A 23,040-nucleotide genomic window follows, 5' to 3' on the forward strand; every position below is an offset into this window, starting at 1 on the left:
AGACTGGATCTGAGGGAACTACAAGGCCTCTTTTTACTGACAGGAGAACTGTGAAGATGCAGTTTTTTCTCATCTACTTTTGTTAAGCATGCACCTTCTATTTCTTCACCGCCTTTGACAATTTAATTATTTCACATATTTCAACTTTATAAAGGACTAATTTAAGGTATTTCTTAAATCTTTTAAAAATTTCTCTCTCTCTCTTTTGGTTTTTCGAGACAAGGCTTTTCTGTAGCTTTGAAGCCTATTCTGGAACTAGCTCTTGTAGACCAGGCTGGCCTCAAACTCACAGAGATCCACCTACCTCTGCCTCCTGAGTGCAAGGATTAAAGGCGTGGGCCACCACTGCCGAGAAAAAAAAATTTCTCTTTTATTTCTACTAAGTACCCTAGAACCTAATATTCAACATTGCTGTGTAATTTAATGTATTTACTATTAGATGAAATAAAGACCAAAAAGTCTTTAATGAAAGTTGTATCAAGGGAGGCACCAGTTAAGAGTCCAGCGGTCACGTGTGTATTTCCTTCCAAACTGTCAGTTCAGGAGCGGGACACACACACTGCAGGGCCACCGAGACAGTGCTTAAAGATACATAGACCCGCCTGCTTACTATAAGCCACTAGCACATCTGGGTTTATAAACCGTACGTGTGTCAGACAGTGGTGGCACATGTTTCTAATCCCAGCACTGGGAGGCAGGGGCAAGTGGGTCTCTGTGAGTTTGAGGCCAGCCTGGTCTACAGAGCGAGTTTCAGGACAGGCTCCAAAGCTACACAGAGAAACCCTGTCTCAAATCCCCCCCCCCCCCCAAAAAAAATTGTATGTGTTAAACTTACAATGTAGCATTAAAAGATGTTGCAAATCTTAAAACCTCAAAAAGAACTTGACCTACTCCAATTGAAGAGAGGCTTGTGGGTAAACCCCGGAAGTTAGCACTGGGAGAGGGGAGGGCACAGGAGGCCAATGTACCATGACTTATAGATTCATCTGCATTTTTAAAATAAGATTATAGTATTTATCTTTATCTGTGAGGATGTTTACTCTGCATGTATGTCTGTAAAAAAGTGTTGGATGCCCTGGAACTGGAGTTACAGACAGTTGTTAGCTGTCATGTAAGTGCTGGGGATTGAACCTGGGTCCGCTGGAAGAGCCAGCGAGTGCTCTTAACCACTGGGCTGTCATCTCTCCAGCCCGCATGGGCATTTTAAGCTGTCAAAGTTATACATTTTAGTTTAAAGACATTTAAATTTGCAGTCACCGTGTTCTTTCAAGTAAGTCCTTCCAAATCTTTGCTTACATAAGTAGTTAGGAACTGAAATAACTCCGAACGAGTTACACAATGTTGTCTGGTAACCAGGATGTACTGTTGCCACAACCCCAGTGGAAATCTTCTGTCTGAAGGCTACTCTCCCTGGGTCCACATGTGTCAATACAACATTGTTTTCTAGGTAGTTTGCGCCATCTGGTCCATGAAAGTGGGCACCCTTTCTCTTCCCTCCAACAGGCTGATGTCCAATCTTTGCAAAAGAGAAGCCCATGCGCTTTGCTGAGAAATACGACGCTAAATGGCATTTGGCAGTGTATTTCCCAAAGTCCCAGAGACGGCCGAGAATCTCCTTTCCCTGGTTCTAGAGCCCACGACAAGAAACCCACAACTATTTTTCTCCTCATGGCTCTGTCAGAAGGAGGCTGAGCAGAAGATATGCCCAGCTGCCCGGAGATCACTCAGGGCTCCACCTTACTGTCCTCTAGGAGAGGAGATAGGGAGTCCCACAGCCGACATCCAATCTGTCAGGAAATCCTCTTGGCTCAGCCTTCAAAATGTCTTCGGAGCCCGGCCATCCATCACCACTTCCCCTAAGCCTGCCTGTGTTAAGCCCCCACTGCCGAGGCTGACAGCTTCCTCCATTTGCTAGCTACTGTCCTTGTTCTCATTGTTACTGCAGGACTTCCTTCCTCGGTGGGCACCAGCCATGTGACAGGTCTCTCTCTCCCCCCACCCCTCAGACAAGGTTTCTCTGTGTAACAGCCTGACTGCCCTAGAACTCACTTTGTAGACCAGGCTGGCTTCGACCTCACAGAGATCCCACTGCCTCTGCCTCCTGAGTGCTGGGGTTAAAGGTGTGCACCACCACCACCCAGCATGATGGGTATTTTGTCCACACTGCAACCTTTTGCTACTGCTCAAAGCCTTTAGTGATTTTCTTCACTTTTTGTGATCCACTATCCCATAAACTTTATGTTTTTAATCCAAGACATGCCTGTTTCCCTGATGAGGGTATAAGATGGAGCTTTGCTGGGCAGATTTTAATTGATTGTTTTCTTCTCATTTCTTTAAAACCGAGAATGGGGAGCAACACAGAACAGCTCCTTGATAAATATTTGCTGAGCGACATGGATGTATATGAGTGGGTACCCTGCCAGCAGTCGGTCACATCTGCCATCTGTTGGGTAAGGCAATGCAAAGGACCCAAACTAGCCAGGTGTGGAGGGAAAAGGTCGAGCAAGGCAAGGGGATCACAAGTTTAAGGTCACCCACACTACAAAGCCACCCTTCAGGAAGGGAGGAAAGTGTGTGTGTGTGTGTGTGTGTGTGTGTGTGTGTGTATGCAAAGGATGTACACACAGGGAAGAGAGAAAGAGAAATCCAGAAGTAGATTACTGTACATTTAATTACCATGGTGCAAATTTTCAAAAGTCTTGAAGGAATACACTAAATTTTGCTTTGCTTGCCTGAAATATTCTAGTTAAAAAAAATTCCTACCCATCTCTGCTCAGGGTAAGGGCTCATTTCACCTGGAAAAGTTCTCTACTGTCACCTCAGGAGACTAAGCATCTCTTCTGGGACACTACCCTTTCCAACACGTCCTTGAAAGCTCACCATACTTGACATCAAGAACCCTGAAGCTGCTATTTGTTCCCTCCACCGAGAGCAGGTGCTGCTGCTGAGCTTGGCGATGCTTCTCCATGCGGCCCGTCTTGATTTTGGTAAACAGTTTAAAACTCTGCTCATTTTGGCTTTTTTTTCTCCCCTTACAATGTAATTTTAACTTCTCAGTTTATTATAAATAATTAATTTGGCCTGAAACACTGTCCTCAACTCTAAAAAAAGGCACGCACACTTACACTTAAACTGCGCACCATGGCTGGGATAAAGCTAAAGACACTGTCTCAGCTCTTTGAGAAGAATTCAGGGTTTGGGGGACCAAAAGAACAACTGTAAGAGTTGTTGCCTGCATTTTGTTTATCTACCTGTAGGACAAACAATAAAGCTAACACATTAAAAACTTAAGACTATAGTTTGCCTAAAGGTAACAAGTTTCTCTCTTTGTGCGTGTGTGTGTGTGCGTGTGTGTGTGTGTATGTGTGTGTGTATGTATGTGGGTGTGTGTGTGAGAGAGAGAGAGAGAGAGAGAGAGAGCGAGCACATGCTGGCACATCTGTAGGTGGAAGTATGTAGGTAAATGTGGAAATCAGAGGTCAAATTGAGGAAGCCACCCACCGTGGCTTTTGAGAAGCCAGACTGGCCTTGCTAACTAGGCTAGACCCAGTGGTCAGTGAGCTCAGCAGACCCATAAATCTAGCCTCTCCTCGTCCGGGATTACTAGTTCTCGCCACCAAGCCCAGTTCATACAAGATTCTGGGAATGCAGACCCTCCTGTTTACATGGCCTGCACTTTACAGAGAGTGTCCGAACCAACGTCTCCAATTTTATTTCTATAACAAGAGTGGTGAAGAGGACCTGGGACACCCTGCATAGGGCATACATAGCAAACGCTAAATGCCTAAGCCCATTTTTTTTTTTTTTTTTGAGACAGGGTTTCTCTGTGTAGCTTTGGAGCTTGTCCTGGAACTTGTTCTGCAGACCAGGGTGACCCTGAACCCACAGAGATCTGCCTGCCTCTGCCCCAGAGTGCAGAGATTAAATGAAAGGTGCACCTCACTACCCGGTTTTTTCTTTGTTTTTTTTTTTATTTGTTTGTTTATTTTTGCCTTAGTGCAATCTTGTCCCCTGTTAGGAACGGAATCCAGAAATGCAAGCGTGCTAGCCAAACCTCAACTATACCCCAGTCATTCCGAACTCAATGCTCAATGGCAGAACCTTGGTCTACGTTTATGAAAATACTAGGATTCAAACCAGAAGCCTGCAGAAAAGATTCTTTAAAAAGCTTCTATATTCTTATTATATAGAAAACTATATAATAAGCGACTTGATATAATCAAAATAAAGATTAAGGCATTTGAGAAGATCAACCTTTTAAAAACATGTCTATATAATAGCCAGCACCAGCCCTTTGCAGCGAGACATTTATTTATTTATTTAGGTACGACCAAGCTTTAAAAATATAGCTCGGTAACATCTTATTTTGACCCCCAAATAATATATCAAAATTTCTGCCAGGCATTGGAGACAGAAGTGTACACCACGCAGACACCAATAGTTACACTGCACGCCTTAATTCTTCTCCATAGGAAGACCTGGAGGACAGCCGAGTCTCTCTGTGGTGTGCTCCCATGTGCTAGGCGACTGCCTGCTGACACGTGCCAGCCCTTCGTCTTCTGGCATGGAGTCTTACTACGTAACTCATGGTGGCCTGAAACACAAAGCCCTCTGCCTCTGCCTCTGCCTCCCAGATCCGAAGATGAGAGGCACGTGCCACAGGGTTTGGCCTCCCTACTTCTCAAATCAGCTACCTGGAAGGTGTCTGAAAAGTGAGGCTACTGATGTTAGACTGGCTTTCTTACAAAAGCCCACGGTCACATGATTCAGGCTAAAGCTTCCTTCTTGTGGGTATTGTAGTATTCAATCCTACTTGTGTTTTATAGCAACTGTCAAACCTGTCACGTTTCTTACCCAGAACCCCTCTTCAAAATCTCACAGACACCTTGTCAACTAATTGATTCTGGTACCGCTGGGTTACCTCCAAGGGACAGACACCCTTTTGCCCCGGCTGGTAACAAGCTCATCTTTCACAGCCAACTTGAGAATGCTCGGAACCCTCATGCCATGAGCCTCTGCAACATTTAAAGAGTGCTGGCAAGGAGCCAGAGTCGCTATACGTACAACAAATATTTTCAATGATCTGAGATAATTTCTCGATCAGGAACACTAAATTTCAGGACCGCGAACACTGCTGGATAAGTCACAACCTAACCATAGGACGAAACACTCAGCTCACTGGAATGTATAAGGTCAATGACATATGTTGGGACAAATTCATTGAAGACTTACTATAGGGAAGGCATTGTGACTAATTTTAGACAGCTAGTTAATGCTTAATGCGACAAGTTATTCATCCATGCAGAAATGCTGATGGGTTCTACACATGAGTACTTCAAGTGCCTAGATCAGCTTCACCAGCTGAGCCCGGGCTTTCCCTCTGGTAGTGAGCTCCTGGCTGCCACCATGTGGCTGATACCACAACGTCTCATGAGAAGATGTCCTCTGCTGGGCATTAGTGCCAAGAGCACACTTTGTAACTGGAGTACTTCCTGGCACAGGAGGAACTCCTCTGCAGTCCATACTATTCCAGCCGCTACGCCAGGCTGTGTTTCTTTACAATCTTACCTACGGTATGGAACTAAATGGACAGACAGCCTAGCAGTAGCTGTTCTCATCGCAAGGCTTGTGCAATCAGCAGGGTGACCCGAGGATCTATGTAGAAGAGTGAGCAGACTCAGAAGGTGAAAGGCTCAAGTTAATTTCGAAGCCTTCGGACATTCAGTGTGTAGATTAGTGGATAATATTTAGAAACAAAGTTGCAAATATTAGGGATCCTTTCTATCAAGAGATTAACAAAAACAAAGAGAAGGAACTGCCTGCTGTCCTTAGAGCGTCTAAAGGCAAGTCTAGATGGCAAGCATCTCTGGAAGACTTTGGACAAAGCAGGCAGTCTGTCCTGTGGCAGGAGTGCAATATACGAGGGGCAGGAACAGGGTAGGGGTGGGGAGCGGGGAGCCAGGAGAGTCAATTAGACCGAGTTTAAGGTCTTCAAAGGAAAAGCTGTTCTGGAATGGTTGCTGCTCCCCCTCGTGGCTGTTTAGAACCCTACAAGTGACTTGTGCTAAGCCTTGCTATGCTGGAATGTTAGGCTGTTACTCAACTCACACACTTCTTAAGGAAATCGATTGTGGTAAGTAATTTAACACTGCTGAAGTTAAAGAAAAAGAACTTACTGTGGTAGACTCGAAAGAAAGGACATCCACGACAGGGGGAGAGGAACTCTGCAAATCCATCACCTCAAGTTTTGGATTAATCTGTGTGCAAACATAAAATAAGTTAATGTGATATCTTCTACATAAGAAACTAATACTATTTGTAAAAAACTAATCAAATAGCATTCTTAATATATTCTAGAAATAAAGCATATATCCATTGACAAGCATATACTATTGGCAAAACATGAATCTACTAAGCCTACTAACGTAAAAGAGATTACTATGTTGAACATAAGCCAGAAGCAGTTATTTTCAAATTATAAAAGCAATGTAATTCACCTACAGGGGAATATTAAAGTAGAAAGACCCACCTCAAGAGATGCAGAAAAAAATCCTAGCCAGTACATTAAAAAAAGAAAAAGAAAATGTTAAGATGTAAGAATCAGAGCAAGGGACAAGCTTCATTCAAAAATGGGTGATTGCCTGTGGAGAAAGAACCAGACTCTACTGTTGCCAGCCACGCTAAGGGGACCGAAGAACACTGCTATCCCCAACCAACATATAAACCCAAATGCATTTCAGCATGAAGTTAAAACATGGACACATCAAATACTTAAAACTGAAGAAAATTCACCAGGAATTCATGGGAAAGCCTACCACTTCTGTTGCCGTTAAAGAAGTCTCAAGTACACAGACAGTTCAGAAGCAAGGCGCGCTACAGTGGAGAAAATGACACAGTAGGACACGGTGGCTACTGACGGATGACGGACAGGTCTAAACACTGACTAGGTCCGTGGATCCCTGCTACGAAGGGAAGGCAGGGGCTAAGTAGAAACCAAATGTGATGTCAGACTCTAGAATACTCCAGGACAAACACGTTAGATCTTTATTATAACCAGAGGCAGAGAATGGTGTCTGGAAAACTGCAAAAGCAAAGCACAAGGCAGGGGAGAATGTGTCTGTGATCACACCTGAGGTGGGGGACCACAAGGATACCATAAGATTAACTCGCAGAAATGGAACAGAGGGGGTATTATGATATCTAATATAAAAGGGGCAATAACTAAAATCTCTAGTAAAAGCTTTCACACGGAAATGCAGAAAGCCCATGGCAATAAATCCACAGGAGTGAAAACCTAAGGGCTGATGACTATATGAAGAGGAGCTCAGCGGCCTTATTCACGAGAAAAGTGAAAATTAAACTAACACCATGGGAAAAACCGGAGAGCTTGGCGTGTTAGCAGTGTTCAGCGCTATGTAACAGACGAACCGTGAACTACACCGTGCCGAATACCTGTAACACGACGCCACCGACGTCCACGCAGCTCTGTACAACATACAAACGTAGCACCTCATGTTACACACGCATCTCAAGGTTTTTATACGAAATGAAAAGGCTGATTATAGAAAAAAAAATACTCAGTACAATCCAGTGGACCCCAAAGTTCCCGACCATTCAAAGCACAACAATAATTAATTAGAGATTTGGAAATATGTATGCAGTAAAATTACAGAGAAAACGGAATGATTTTCTGGACTGATGACTGCCTCTGAGGGAAGTTGTTTCTAAATTCAAGGGCCCCCAAAGCATACCACATTAAATCTAGTCACCCTCTACGGACGGCAGGGCCCTATAGCAAACCAATGGGACCACCACTCAGAGCACTCGGGCCCAGAAGAAAACGCTGGCTCATTGCTCAGCGACGGAGGACACTTACAAAGGACATACAACTTAACACAACTTCTCCACACAACAATAAAAATAAGACAAACTTTAGAAAACAAGTCAGAGGGGTTGGAGAGATGGCTCAGTGGTTAAGAGCACTGACTGATCTTCCAGAGGACCCGGGGTTCAAGTCCCAGCCCCCACATGACAGCTCACAATTGTCTGTTAACTCTAAGATCTGACACCCTCACATACACATGCAGGCAAAACACTAACGCACATAAAATAAAAAGATAGGGTGAGAAAAAGAGCCTCCCAGGACGGTGGCAGGGTAGAGGCATGGTACCAATGAGCCAAAGGATGGTGGCAGGAAAGAAAGAGACTGAAGTTTGACAGAGGCCAAATTACGAAGAGTGAAGGAGTCTGGGAGGACCAGGAGGCTGGAGTGTGAAGCGCTTTAGCGAGACCCACCTGGGAGAGATGGACCCTGACTGCAGGCTGAGCCCCGGCTAGAACAGCTTGTTGAGCACCGGGGCTTGATAGGCACAGCTGGAGCTATAGTTATTACATTTCATTTCTGCGTGTGTGTGTGTGTGCGCACATGCACACTTACGCAAGGGAGTGCACCATGGTACATGTGCAAGAGGTTTAAGGAGAATTTGTGAGATTGGGTTCTTTGCTTCCACCAGGTGGATCCCAGTGACTTGAGTCAGGTTGGCAGGCTGGGCTGCATGCTCTGCTGAGCCAGCCTGCTGGCCTGCTGGTTTTGTTGTAGGGACTGATCTCACAATGGCTGTGCACAAGCTGGCCTCAATCCCCCGTGTCTCCCAAGTGCTGGGATTATAGGCGTGTGAGCCACCAGGCTCGGGCTCTAGCTGTAGTTTCAGGAATGTTAACTGCAGCTTGTAATTATTATCCAGCCCACTGTGATAGAGAGGAGGTGTGCAGCTGGAAGACACAGTCCGACCAACACCCCTGCTTCCTTCCGGTGGGTCCGCAGCACAAAACCAGCACCTCCTCACCCAGCTCAGTGAAGACAATTCCTGTGAAGACACCTGACTTCACTCTTTTCAGTGTTAGGCAAGCTAGCCGGAGACGTTTTACTCTTCTCTCTACTGCCATCTAGTGTAGACATAAAAATGCTCAATGAGTTGGTTTCCTCCTCTGAACTAGAAATCGTTCAGAAAGCTAAGTTACAAGAAAAGAGGAGGTACCTCCAGTAAAAACCTCTTCGGCTGTCTGTCAGTTGGGAATGTATATAATTACTAGTGTTTTACTGCGTGGCACATAAAGTCAAGTTACCTAAATGGGTGGGACTGAGGCTGGGCTCTCAGCAGCTGAGCAGGGCGGTGTGTGTGTGTGTGTGTGTGTGTGTGTGTGTGTAAAACTGAGGTCACTGAATGAGGAGGAGGTTGTGTGGAGTCTTGAAGGCCCCTCCACACCCTGCTCCAAGGGTCTTCATCACCAAGGAGTCCAACAACATCAGCGCCTGTACTGATGCAATCTGTAATGTTTACGTAGGCTGCGTGCTCATGAAGGGCAAGGAACGAGTGGGTCCTAAAGCCAGGACCTCCAGCACAAAGGGAGACCCGGCAGTTTGAACTTTTATGAAACGGAAGCGCAGCAATAGATGGGTAAGGATGCGCAATGAGCCATGGTGCCAGGGCTGCGACGCCAGCACTGCCAGCTCCAACTCCACTCACTTCAGCGCTCGTGCGGATAAAAGTATCTGTACTTGTGGCAATATGAAATCATTTATGCAGAGGCATGGGAAAGTATTGTATAGGCACTAAGCATTCTTACTGCTATTACTGCTATCATATAAGTGCCTCAGGATAGTTACTGGGGTCAAAAAGCATAAGCATGTACTTCGGTTAGAATTAAAATCCAGGATTGGTAGATAGGCAACCATATTTTCATCCTCAGTGGTAATGTTCCTAACCTTATTAAGGTTAAAACCTGATCTAAGATAAGATATTGATCCCAACAGAATTTTCAACAAGGAATCATGGTCAGGCTATCAAAAAATATTGAAGTAAAAGGATATGTCCTGTCCCGCTAAATAACATGCTGAATTTCATATGCAGTTTATAGAGAATGGTGATGTTCAAGTGGCCATTTTGAAATTGAAAGCAATTAAAATAATTATTTTATTAATAATTTTGACTTAAGTACTATGCCTTCTGATAGTCTGCCAAGCCGAGGATAACTATCTGACCCGCTAGTTTCATAAGGATCTATCCCTTCGAATGCTTTCTGGTCTTTCCATTAAATATGTAAACGATGACAAGACTCCACAGGACACTGTTATGCAAATGTCCTACAGGACTACTCTCTGAAAGTAGAGTTTCTTTTTTCTTCCTGGAGCAGTATAGCGCAGTTCTCTCTCGTGGCAGCTGGCGAGGCTAACATGAACTTCTCCTACTAATGCATCCGGGCTAGGCGAAGACCCCTGGGTAAAGACTGCGCTTTCCAGACATCACAGAACACAGGTCTCCTGCTTCATTTTAATTAGGACGCAGTGGCGGCTGTCAGTAGCCCAGAGGAGGGGGACACAGGAGGGCACCCACACAGCAAGGCTTCTTTCATGTTTCACTGCCTTCCTCTGGTGTTTTCTCAGAGCCATGTGGCTGTCACCTCTCTGTCCGTGTAAGGATTAATAATTCACACACCTGAGACTCTGCAGGGTTCCCGACCTTTATACAAATAGAGCAGTTAAGGCTGGCAAGCTTTGCCCAAAAACGTCACGCAGAAGGTTAGGAAAACATAAAGTATCAATCATAGGGAGTTGATACTGCTCCAAACTCAAACATTAAACAATCCTGGCCTCTACAACAAGAAGAGAAATTACTTCAAAACTTTTTCTTAAAAATAGTAATTTTATATTTTCTTTAAATTCTGAACACTCAATATTTTCAGTTTAAAAATATTTATGAAGTAATGTAAGTGCCCCTCCTAAAGCTTTGAGAGAAATTTTAACCATCAGAATTAAGTATTTTAAACATAGTTTATCACAAGTGAGCATAGTAATTTTCTCCTGATCTTCACGACATCTGTGTAAAAGTTTTACCTTTCAGTTCAACAGTGTTTTTCTTTCTGTGACGGATCCATATCCATTAATGTGAGGACTTAAAAAATTATGTGTTAGCGGTGCGTGGTGGCGCACATCTTTACTCCCAGCACTCGGGAGGCAGAGGCAGGTGGATCTCTGCGAGTTTGAGGCCAGCCTGGTCTACAAAGTGAGTTCCAGAACAGTCAAGGCTGTTACACTGAGAAACCCTATCTCTAAAAACCAAAAACCAACCAAACAAAAACTTCCAAAACCTTAATAACCCAATTATTTTTTTAATAACGCTAAAAATATGCTTTCTACAAAGCATTATATTTTGTGTTACTGTGAGCTTATTTTTAAAACGAGATGATTGGCTGTTTATTCAAAGAATCTGTTTAGTTCTCTGACACAGTGTCAGAAAGTCTTTTACAGAAAGTCATACTAGATGGTTAACTCAAATAGCAATGATACGTACAAATGACTTAAGCTGGGTACCTAAGACGGCCTTCTTTTGGGCCATGCAAAATATTCAGGGACGTTCTCTGCATTGTGTGTTGTGCAATTGGCCTCTCGTTCCATGATGAAGAGGCAGCTTTGAATAGGAACATAGGCGCACACGTGGAAAGTATCTGAGAGCATCTCTGCCCAGTCTGGGTCATCCTGACCGAAGCACAAAGGAGCCTGCGTGGTTTCAGGGCTCTCGACTAAAGAGTCAGAACGAGCTGCTCAGTCAACCTGTTGACATTTGAAAGCCTAGCTCTCTCAAATGGCCCGGGATGACAGTAAACCAAGGAACAAATGGCTTGTTTTATGTCTGGGCCTGGAGAGCATGATGCGGGGGAAATACCACTCAAGTGCTACCACACGTCACTTGGGTGAGCGCCACGTAAATGACATGGCCAGGAGTTCTTTACCCTGACCAAGCCCTGCCAAGCCATAGAGATGCTGAAGTAAGACCCACCAAGGACCACCAAACTAACTTCAGACTCTCAAGGAAAATATATTGCCACATGTATTTTGTGATCTGTGTGATCACAGGAGGCCAGCCAGCGCACTTAACAACTCTAACAACTGAGGAAAAAGATTACATTTTTTGGCTGGAGAGATGGTAGTTAGAAGCACTGACTGCTCTTCCAGATGCCTGGGTTTGATTCTCAGCACCTACATGGCAGCTTTCAAGCATCTATGACTCCCAGGTCCAGGGGATCTGACAGCCTCTTCTGGCTTCATGGTGCGCACATCCATGCAGGCAAAACACCCACACACATGAAATAAGAACAAATAATTCTTTTAAAAATGTATATTCTTTTGTTTAAAGAATGAAAGGGAAAATGAGGGCAAGGACTGGAGCTCTGGGGTGGAGCACTTGTAGCACGTAAGAGGCCTTGAACTGGATTCTCGGCATCAACACACATAGGCTCACACACACAGAAGCGTGCATACGCATGTGCATAATGACGGAGTATGCATGAACATGTGATGGGGGAGAGTCTTCTGTTTTGTGTTAATTTTCATTGGTTAAATAAAGAGACTGCCTTGGCCCTTTAATAGGACATAAAATTAGGTAGGCAGAGTAAACAGAACAGAATGCTGGGAGAAAGAAGCTAAGTCAAAGAGTCACCATGATTCTCCTACCGGACACAGATGCAGGTTAAGATCTTCCCTGGTAAGACACCTCGTGGTGTTACAGGGATATTAGAAATGGGTTAGATAGATATGTAAGAGCTAGCCAATAAGAGGCTGGAACTAATGGGCCAGGCAGTGTTTAAAAGAATACAGTTTCCATGTAATTATTTCGGGTAAAGCTAGCCGGGTGGCGGGAAGCACCCCGCCGTTCCTATTACAACAAACATGTAATAAAGTACAATGATTAATACTCAGAATATTGTTCAAAAGGATAAAAATTACAGTAAAGAATTGGAAAATCAACACTGTCAATAAAACAACAACAAACAAAAACCCAGAAAGCCCAAAATACAGTTGGATTAAAGACTCTCCTGCGTGGGTTGGTGAACATATGGAAGTCCTAGCACTTGGGGATAAGGAGTTCCAGGTTAGTCAGAGCTGGCCCTGAGACCCCTATTCCAAGACAAGCGCACAGAGTAAGAACACCCAGAGCGTAGGTATGGAGGCTTCAAGTGAGAGTACTGGAAAGGCCTGAGAATGACCAGGAGTAATGAAACCAGATCTAAAGAAGTGACAGGTCAGGACAGAGGGGGTGGCTGAGGGGTGACTTGGGCTACTGTGTCCTGCCTTCAGATAAAGTCTCAGGGCTCAGCAGGGTGGGTGGGTGGCAGAAGTCAGCAGTCACCACCTGGGAAGCAGTGACAGGCAGATTAGGAGTTCAAAGTCATCCTCCACTACAGAGTGAGTTCAAGGTCAGTCTCAGTTACAGGAGATCTTGTCTCAAAACCAAAACACAAGAAAGCAAAATAAATGCTCTAAAAATCATCTGTAATGACAAAAAAGCAAACTCAAAGGAGCAGGGAGACAGTGATTTCTGATATCAGCTCTTGGAACAGAAACCGACTTAAAAAGAACAGTAAGGGATGGTCTAACAGCCTAACATGAGCTAAGGATTCAGCACAAATGGGTTTTCCTTTGAAGGGAGAAAACTTACATTGATGGGCTGAAATAAGGGAATGCACTTACACTCAACTAATAAAAAGACTCGAACAGCGTCATGCCTGCAGTCCAGGTACTTGGGAAGTGTGCAAGCAAGCAAGCAAATTGGTCTTAATCGTTAATATGGCCTCACTTATTATATTTAATGCTAAATATTTTCTTTAAATGTTTATGGGTGGGTCTGTTAGTTTGTCTGGCTATAAAGTAGTTTCTGGAGACCTGTTTCATTAGTTGTTACAAAAATGCTTGCCTTTCAGTCCTATCCTCATGATGGCCCTCAAACCAGCTCTCCCCAAGTGACCTGTGAGGAAGCCATGGTCAGACTCCGTAGCCTTAGATTGAAGTTCTCATTTCTATTCCTGCCAACACAATTTTTACCTTTATTTCCGAGCTGTCAAGAAGAATCTAAGCCAGTCACATTAGGACACACTACTGTACACGTATGGTTTGATTTTAGGAGTAAAAACAACAGACTTTCTCCAAGCTCTGTTGTTTCTGGGCAGGGCCAGGCTTTATATAAACCAGTCTAATTTTCAGCACCGGGTTCAATAACAGACCTACAATGATCATAACATGTAAAAAAATAAGCACAATGTACTCACTTCAATAATCTCCTTCTTCTCTTCATGGAGATGCGGTGATCGCGGGTAGATGTCAAGAAGGTGTGGGGAGGACTCGAAGTGCAATCTTTTGAGGTTTCTTTTATTAGGATCTTTGCAGTGCAACTGACTGAAGTTGGCCCTCCATAGCAAAACCTACAGAGTCAAAGGCATTGGTAGTTAGTGGCCAGCATATGAAACCACAGTCAGACATCTAAAACTGCTCTGAGCAGTCAGAGTGTCTGTGTGCAGAGACACATGTCCATCATTGCTCTTCAATATTTTAGGCAGGGCAGGGAAGAGATTTAGCATTCTGGATTGCCTTCATGCCTGACTTAAAATTTTTATTTTGAGCTGGGTGTGCAGGTCATGTACTCGGAAGACAGAGGCAGGAGGCCTTTGTAAGTTTGAAGTCAGCCTGGCCTATATAGTGAGTTCTATATATAGTTCACCAACATCACTAGTCTGTGATACACAGTGAGACCCTGTCTCAAAAATATCCCCCAAACCCAATCTATACTAAACCAAACAAAATTCTTTACTATTTTATAAACTTAAAATATTTCTCTCTGCCCCTCACCAAAGCCCCACACCACACTTTTGACTTGACCATCATTTTGTTCAATAACCTGGCTATGAATAACTTTTGGTCATCTCATGTAAACGTAGATTTGCCTCATCAATGATTTCAATTTATCATCCTCAGCGAGCTCAACATTTGAAGAAACAAGAAGTACAGACAAAATCTTAGACTATAAGTTAGGTAAGAAGGGCATTGAAACTGGGCACTCAGTGTCAACTAAATGTATTATTGGGCATAAAATAGAGCAAGAGAAAATGCCTGCAGAATTCTTAAAACTATTCAGCTGGAACTATATCAACTACGCGACAGCAAACTTGACAATAAGTTAACACAAAACCCCACTGGCAATCGTCTCAACACACACAGGCTAGAAAGTGATGCGTGTCCCGTGGACATCAACGATTCCTTTATGCAAATCAGGTCCTTCAATCCAAATCAAAGGTGTACAAACCTGGGCATCCGCACCTCCTGACGTAAACAGCTCTCCATCCCGTGAAAATGCGACAGTAAAGACAGGACCCTAAGAGACAAAGGGAAGTAAAGAGAAGAGGATTGAGAGCTGATTTCTCATGGCCGACAGGACTGAGTGCCACGGTCTAACTTGTCACACAGCAGCTAGCGTCCGACGGACACAGTCAGTAGCTGGCAACGAATGGTGGCCAAGCGCAGATACAGAACTGACCCAGGTATGTTAGAACACAAGGAAATGATCATCGCAAAAGGAACAGCCATTTTCTCCTGTAAAGAATTTTTATATAAAGCTTTTTTTAAAAAAAAAAGTTTGCACATGTATAATAAGCTGGTAAGAATTTCTGTTTAAGCTTTTTCTAGCTTTACTCATTAAAAATGAACAATAAATATGAAGTAATGGCACTGAGAGCTGCATGACCCTAGCAGGCTCCACTGGGCGCTCTCTCCTGAAGGCTGCGGGACTGTGAGGAGTCAAAGCCAGCAGTCCAGCCCTGAGGATGCCCAGCCAGCACAGCACAGTTGGAGGCCAGTGGGGAAGCTCCTGAAATTATCTACTGAGAGCACTGAAAATTGAACAATTCCTGTACTTTACATGAGATCAGTCCATCACAACTGGAGGAATTAGTTCTCATCTTGCAATATTAACATTTGTTTATTTATTTTTTTTAAATATTTATTTATTTATTTATTAAGTATACAATATTCTGTCTGTGTGTATGTCTGCAGGCCAGAAGAGGGCACCAGACCTCTTTACAGATGGTTGTGAGCCACCATGTGGTTGCCGGGAATTGAACTCAGGACCTTTGGAAGAGCAGGCAATGCTCTTAACCACTGAGCCATCTCTCCAGCCCACATTTGTTTATTTTTTAACATAAACTAATATACAAAGTTTTAGAGAAAACACTTTGCCTTATTCACATATATCCTGTGTTATTACTGAATGTGAAATGTATCCCATAGGTTTTTTGAACACTTAATACCCAGCTGGTGGTGCTGTCTGGGGGATATGGAGACTTCAAGAGGTGAAAATACGTCACTATGCGTGTGTGTGTGTGTGTGTGTGTGTGTGCCTCACAGTTTTATAACCTGGTCCCACGCCAAGTTCTCGCTCTCTTCTCTGTCTCTCTCTCTCTCCCTCTATGCTTCCAGATAGGTAATGCAATGTCTGACAGCATGCCCCTGTTTGCTGGGGAATATTATTTTAAGGTGTGTTTCTTTTGTTTATGCTGCATTTGTTTAACTCTGTGAAGCTGTGTTATTGTGCCTGTCTAAAACACCTGTGGTTTAATAAAGAGATGAACGGCCAACAGCAAGGCAGGAGAGAGAAAAAGGTGGGGCTGGCAGGCAGAGAAGATAAACAGGAGGAAAAATCTAGGAGAAAAAGGATCTGGGAACGAGAAAGGAAGGAGGAGGACTGCAGCCACCTACCCAGCTACACAGCCAGACACAGAATAAGAAGGAAAGAAAGGGTATACAGGAATAGAGGAAGATAAAAGCCCTACGGCCAAAGATAGATGGGATAATTTAAGAAAAGCTGGCAAGAAACAAGCCAAGCTAAGGCTGGGCATTCATTTATTTGAGAGCTGGGTGGTGAGCCCTTCAAAAAAGTCAAAGGAGCCAAAAGAACAAAGAGTAAAACAACCAACAACACTTGCTGCCATGATTACCCTGCCATGGTAGACTACTCTTTCTGGAACTGTCACGGAGTAAAGTCTTTCTCTCTTTAGCCACTTGCCAGGGCTTCTTATCAAAGGGACATGGATGCCATTACCAGCTGTAGCTCATAAATACCTTTACCCTGAAAGAAAATGCTATCTGTGTGCCAAGAGTGTTTCTCCTCAGCGCTGTTCTTTTTTTCTAATTATGTCATATTACTTTATAGATATCTCAGCCCTTAGCCATTGTCATTGATTGCATTTGCTTTCTCAGAATGCACATGTCTGCACACGACTGAGCTGGTTCTGCTTTGCCCTAACCCTATTGTAGACCAGAGCAGAGCAGGAAGTTGGGCAGGACAGATCAGGCAGGAAGAACCTTTCTTTTCTAGACTGTAAAGCCCTTTCTATTTTGAGATGTGGGGAGCTTATATTCACCTAAAAGAAAATACCCAGTGCATGAGGCAAAAAGGAAACAATTTGCTCTGAAAAGCTTACAAGTTTGAATATTTATCCATAAGAGAACAATTTATAGACTTAAAACATATCAATGTTTTTCTAAACCAATTGAGAAATTGGTTTAGACAAAAAGAATAAGAAATACCAGAGCCAAAATATCAGCTTTCTCTCCAGTAACTTTGTTAAAAGGAGAATATTGCTTATCTGGAAGGCAAGTGGGTGTTCTAGAAATAATAATCACAATGAGCCAGGTGTGATGGCCTAGTTACAGGTGACACTGGCTGAGGACAACTCTTTGCACAAGAATTATCGAAGGAAAACAGCAGGGGCAGGCGCCCAGCCTACAGCAGGGGAGCAGAAGGTGTTAGGCTCTGATTGCTGAGCTGCTCTTAACTCACCAATCAGGATAGGAGGGAGGGGGGCAGGAGCGAAAGGCTGAGTGTCAGAGCGGAGAGCCAGCATCATATAAGAAAGGCACATGTAGGGGGCTGGAGAGATGGCTCAGCGGTTAAGAGCATTGCCTGCTCTTCCAAAGGTCCTGAGTTCAATTCCCAGCAACCACATGGTGGCTCACAACCATCTGAAATGAGGTCTGGTGCCCTCTTCTGGCCTTCAGGCATACACGCAGAAAGAATACTGTATACATAATAAATAAATAAATTAAAAAAAAAAAAAGAAAGAAAGGCACATGTAACAAACGGGACCAAACTCTAAAGAGCATCTATCACAAAACAGAAATCTCAGTGTTGATACCGTATGTCCTTGAAGTGTATATATGAGCCTTCCCTCTAGGAGATCCAGAATCTTGAGTGTCCCATCAGAAGAGGCCGTGACCAGGCTGTTCCCCGAAGGATGGAATGATAGACAGTTCACACCGCAGCTGTGAACTAAGGGGCAGGAAATAAACACAAACAATTCAGACTTTCTTTATGACATCTTGACCATCCTAATGGTAGTTTGATATAATTGGCCTTCTTCCCTGTCAATCATTTGCAGCGAGGAGCTCTGAAGTTCAGAGCATTTGCAGTACTTTGTGAGCAGTGTTACCGTGAAAACGAGAATCGGCCCGAAGCAGGGACTCTGTCACAGCAGAATCCTAGCTCCCTGAAGCGAGTTAAGTGTTGTGACGTCAAGTGACACGAAGCTTCCAGTTAATGAGGCAGAATCGCTTCAGAAAGGAGAGTGTGTCACATAAAGAGAATCTTACTGGGTACACAGCTATAAAGTCTTTGGCTTTATCACCCCAAGAGTTAAGAGCTGACTATCACCAGCTCATATAAGCTCTCTAATTCAGCCTCAAATTAAACTTAAGGAGCAATGGGGGGGGGGGGGGTTGGCACGAAGGAGTGGCGAGTGTGGAGGCATGTGTGTAGGACAGCCCTGGGTTTAAGCACAAGAACTCATTTCTGGACACCATCCTTCCAATAGGAGGCAGCAGAGTACAATGTCAAAAAGGGATGTTTTCTATACACGATGCTGTCCCACAGACTTACGTTCATTTCTGTCGGTTTTCTTACCCTTACAACCAAAGAAGTACTGACGCCTATTAGGAATAGCGACTGACTCTCACACAGAGCAGACAACCAGAGTTTGAAAACTACTACGGTAACTTGGTTTTTACACTCCCCACGTCAGTTTTAAAGCATCTTTAAAAAGATGCATGGGTGTGGGGCACGACACCAGACCCCTCTATCTGTTCCGTTCCCAATGTGGCCACGCCGGATACACCTCACTGTGCTTTGCAGCGTTTTCCCTCTCTTTAATAGGCACCCTGGGGACGTGTGGCCAAGCCGAGCTTTTAGGAGTTGCTGGGGCCAACGCTTCGGCCCTAAAATCTCTGGTCACAACTCTGTCAAGCTGAACCAGGATACAAGACATCTTTTTGGCATCAGCCAACTCAAGCAAGCCCAGCCGGGGTGGAGAGGAGAGGCTGGTGGGCCCACACAGCTGCTGAAATCATTTTTATTCTAGGAACTTTCCTTATCTTTCCACTCTGGCAGCTCGCCAAATCCAAGCAGTCTAAGCAGAGTTAACTAAAACACCTCGCATTATGCCTCCAAGCGTGCTTCTCTAGTCGTTAAAAGCATGGACAATGGGTACCTAAGGGGAACTATCTTTGTACACTGTAAACATGTATTACTCTCACTGCTTAATAAAGAGCTGACTGGCCTACAGGTGGACAGGAAGAGACTGGGTGAGAGAACTAGACTAGGAAGATGCTGGGAAGAGGAAGGATGGAGTCTTGGCAGACGCTATAAGAGGCAGAACAAGCAGGATGAAGTATGTACAAGAGGTTCGGGGCAGCACACAGAGGAACAGAAATGGATTAAGTTATAAGAGCTAGCTAAAAACAAGCCTGAGCTATTGGCTGGGCATTTGTAATTAACAGTAAGTCTCTTGTGGTCATTTGGGAGCCACTGCCGGAACAGAGATGTCTCACCTACAGGGGACATCTCAAAACAAGTCCATCTACTTTATTTAGAAAACCTCTGCTTATTCTTATAAGACTTGTATGTATATATTTTTCAGGGTCATTTGTTATCAGATAGTCAACTGGTGTGCTCTTCCCTGAGGGAGACTACTCTTTTCCTTATATTCCTTAGTTGCCTGTAGTTCCTCTGGAGCTTTCTGTCTTTCCATGTCAGCCATCCCTGTTGGGGTCCTCCTAGTTCAGCTCATGTTTAGGCTGCCATGGGTGTAGCTTCTGACATATTTAGGAGACACAATCTCACAGCCTCTTTCTGTGGCTCTTATAAAAATCTTTTCATCCCCTCTTCTGCAACGATCCCTGAGCCTCAGGTGGAGCAGTTGTGTTGTGTACATACAAGTAACATTATACAGACCGAGCAGGTTGTAGTTATGATTTTAGGAACACATACACACACACACACACGTTTAACAACAATTAAAGAAAAAGAGGCAACGATTTGAAAGAAAGTAGGAGAGGGTGGGGTGGAGGTTTCATAGGAAAGTTTGGGTTTAGAGGCAGGAAAGGGAATCAGGGAATACAATTTTATTATAATCTCAAAAATAAAAAAATGTATATAAAGATAAATATATATCTAAACAACTTCTGGATGATGTAGCCTATTATTGATAAATTATACCGTTCACTAAATGGATGCAAATTTAAATGTATTTCTGAGACGAGAATTAGGACAGCTTGGTGGCCATGATGCTGTCAATCACAATACTTCTGAATGCAGTAAAATTACCAAGGCCATTTTCGCAATTGTTCAACTTCCTTTTTATAAAAAGATTTATTTATTTCAAAATGTTATGTGTAAAATGTTATGTTTGCATGTATGTAAGTGCACTGTGTGTGTGCCTGGTGCCCACAGAGGCCAGAAGAGGATACTAGGTCTCCTGCAACCGGAATTTTGGGAAGCTGTGAGCTGCCATGTGGGTGTTGGGAACTAAACCCAGATCTTCTACAAGATCAGCAAGTGCTCTTAACTACTGAGCCATGACTTCAGCCTCAATTTTTCAACATCTGGAAGATTCTAAATATGAGTGTTCTAAGACATATGGTTTCCTCAGTCTTGATCCTTGTCCAAAGCACTTAGAATCAAACTCAGGAAAAAAGACCCTAATGTGGACTTCTTTCTGAATCCCATATGCCTTTAAATATCTGTTCTTATTGTTAGTGACTTCTATTTTCCTTGTAAATTTTATGCTAATATTTTGTATATATATATATCCTCTAACAAAATGACCTAAGCATGATCAAGATGCCAGGCTGTGGCTCTCTGCTCCTCCCCGTTCTAGAGACAGCCGCTTCTTTTCGTGCAGTGCCAGCCTCGTTCCAGAGACACGATGGTGAAGGTCGGAGTGAACGGATTTGGCCGTATTGGACGCCTGGTTACCAGGGCTGCCTTCACTTCTGGCAAAGTGGACGTTGTTGCCATCAATGACCCTTTCATCGACCTCAACTACATGGTCTACATGTTCCAGTATGACTCCACCCATGGCAAGTTCAAAGGCACAGTTAAGGCTGAGAATAGGAAGCTTGTCATCAACGGGAAGGCCATCACCATCTTCCAAGAGCGAGATCCCGCCAACATCAAATGGGGGGATGCCGGTGCCGAGTATGTTGTGGAGTCTACTGGTGTCTTCACCACCATGGAGAAGGCTGGGGCCCACTTGAAGGGTGGGGCCAAGAGGGTCATCATCTCTGCCCCTTCTGCCGATGCCCCCATGTTTGTGATGGGTGTGAACCATGACAAGTATGACAATTCCCTCAAGATTGTCAGCAACGCTTCCTGCACCACCAACTGCTTAGCCCCCTTGGCCAAGGTCATCCATGACAACTTGGCATCGTGGAAGGACTCATGACAACAGTCCATGCCATCACGGCCACCCAGAAGACTGTGGATGGCCCCTCTGGGAAGCTGTGGCGAGATGGCCGTGGTGCTGCCCAGAACATCATCCCTGCGTCCACTGGCGCTGCCAAGGCTGTGGGCAAAGTCATCCCAGAGCTGAACGGGAAGCTCACGGGCATGGCCTTCCGCGTTCCTACCCCCAATGTGTCCGTCGTGGATCTGACATGCCGCCTGGAGAAAGCTGCCAAGTATGATGACATCAAGAAGGTGGTGAAGCAGGCATCCGAGGGCCCACTAAAGGGCATCCTGGGCTACACTGAGGACCAGGTCGTCTCCTGTGACTTTAACAGTGACTCCCACTCTTCCACCTTCGATGCTGGGGCTGGCATTGCTCTCAATGACAACTTTGTAAAGCTCATTTCCTGGTACGACAATGAATTCGGCTACAGCAACAGAGTGGTGGACCTCATGGCCTACATGGCCTCCAAGGAGTAAGAAGCCTGCCCTGGACCACCCATCCCAGCAAGGACACAGCAAGAGAGAGGTCCTCGGCTGCTGAGCGGTCCCTGGCCTAACTAACCCTTAACACTGAGCATCTCCCTCACAGTTTCCATCCCAGACCCCCAGAATAGCAGGAGGGGGCTTAGGGAGCCCTACTCTCTTGTATACCATCAATAAAGTTCATTGCACCCCTCTAAAAAAAAAAAAAGATGCCAGGCTGTCACCCACAGGACAGACAGAACTGAATTAAGAATGATTTCTAGCCTAAGGGCAGTCTCTGCTTCTTATTCGCTTGAATTTGGCTCCAAAAGGAAGGATGGAGTTAGGGAGTCTTCTGGACACTGGGTCCTTGTCATATTTCATCTCATCTCCCTAGCTGACACAGGGACAACTCTCATGCCAGCGACTAGGGAGAGTTAAGAATAATCACTAGATAATTACTCAGCCATACCTTCGGAAAAAATTGTTCCTAGATAATTTTCTAGGGGGTTGTCTTCAGAGTCAAAATAAAGCCATTATTTCATAAATAAAGCATGCAAAATGAAGCATGGTGGTGAATACTTATAATCCTAGCACTTAGGAGGGCAAAGTAGGAGGCTCATGATTGAGGTTAACCTATAGGAAGACCCTCTCTCAAAGTGAACAACTAGAATTAGTTACTTGTGTGAGCCCTTCCAAAAGCAACTAAAGCAAAGGGGGTATAGAGAAATGGTTCTTTTTTATTATTTTTAAAAAAAGATTTATTTATTATCTTTACAGTGTTCTGCCTGCATGTATCCCTGTAGGCCAGAAAAGGGCACCAGATCTCATTACAGATGGCTGTAAGCCACTAAGTGATTGCTGGGAATCAAACGCAGGACCTCTGGCAGAGCAGCCAGTGCTCATAACCTCTGAGCCATCTCTCCAGCCCCAAGAAACAGTTCTTAAGCATGTTTATCCTGCACCAACT

General features: G+C 44.3%; 1 protein-coding gene and 1 pseudogene across 3 annotated transcripts in view; one reads left to right on the forward strand and one right to left on the reverse strand.

The window, feature by feature from the left end:
* The window catches only part of Poc1b (POC1 centriolar protein B), an 81,152-nt gene that overhangs the window by 18,061 nt on the left and 40,051 nt on the right, over positions 1-23,040 (reverse strand). For 2 of the 3 annotated variants that reach the window (XM_041672489.1, XM_041672479.1), the window contains exons 7-10: positions 18,022-18,155; positions 15,135-15,203; positions 14,104-14,256; positions 6,177-6,257 (exon numbers count right to left, since the gene is read on the reverse strand). In XM_041672489.1, coding sequence (XP_041528423.1) covers positions 6,177-6,257; positions 14,104-14,256; positions 15,135-15,203; positions 18,022-18,155 — 437 coding nt within the window. Of the gene's footprint in view, positions 1-6,176; positions 6,258-6,529; positions 6,553-14,103; positions 14,257-15,134; positions 15,204-18,021; positions 18,156-23,040 lie in introns of all 3 variants that reach the window. The other variant, XR_005976177.1, reaches the window with a different exon arrangement.
* Positions 21,085-22,085, forward strand: LOC121461421 (annotated as a pseudogene).

This window comes from Microtus oregoni, unplaced genomic scaffold, assembly GCF_018167655.1.
Source record: "Microtus oregoni isolate MIOR12 unplaced genomic scaffold, Mior012 000001F_ref0000356, whole genome shotgun sequence".
NCBI lineage: Eukaryota > Metazoa > Chordata > Mammalia > Rodentia > Cricetidae > Microtus > Microtus oregoni.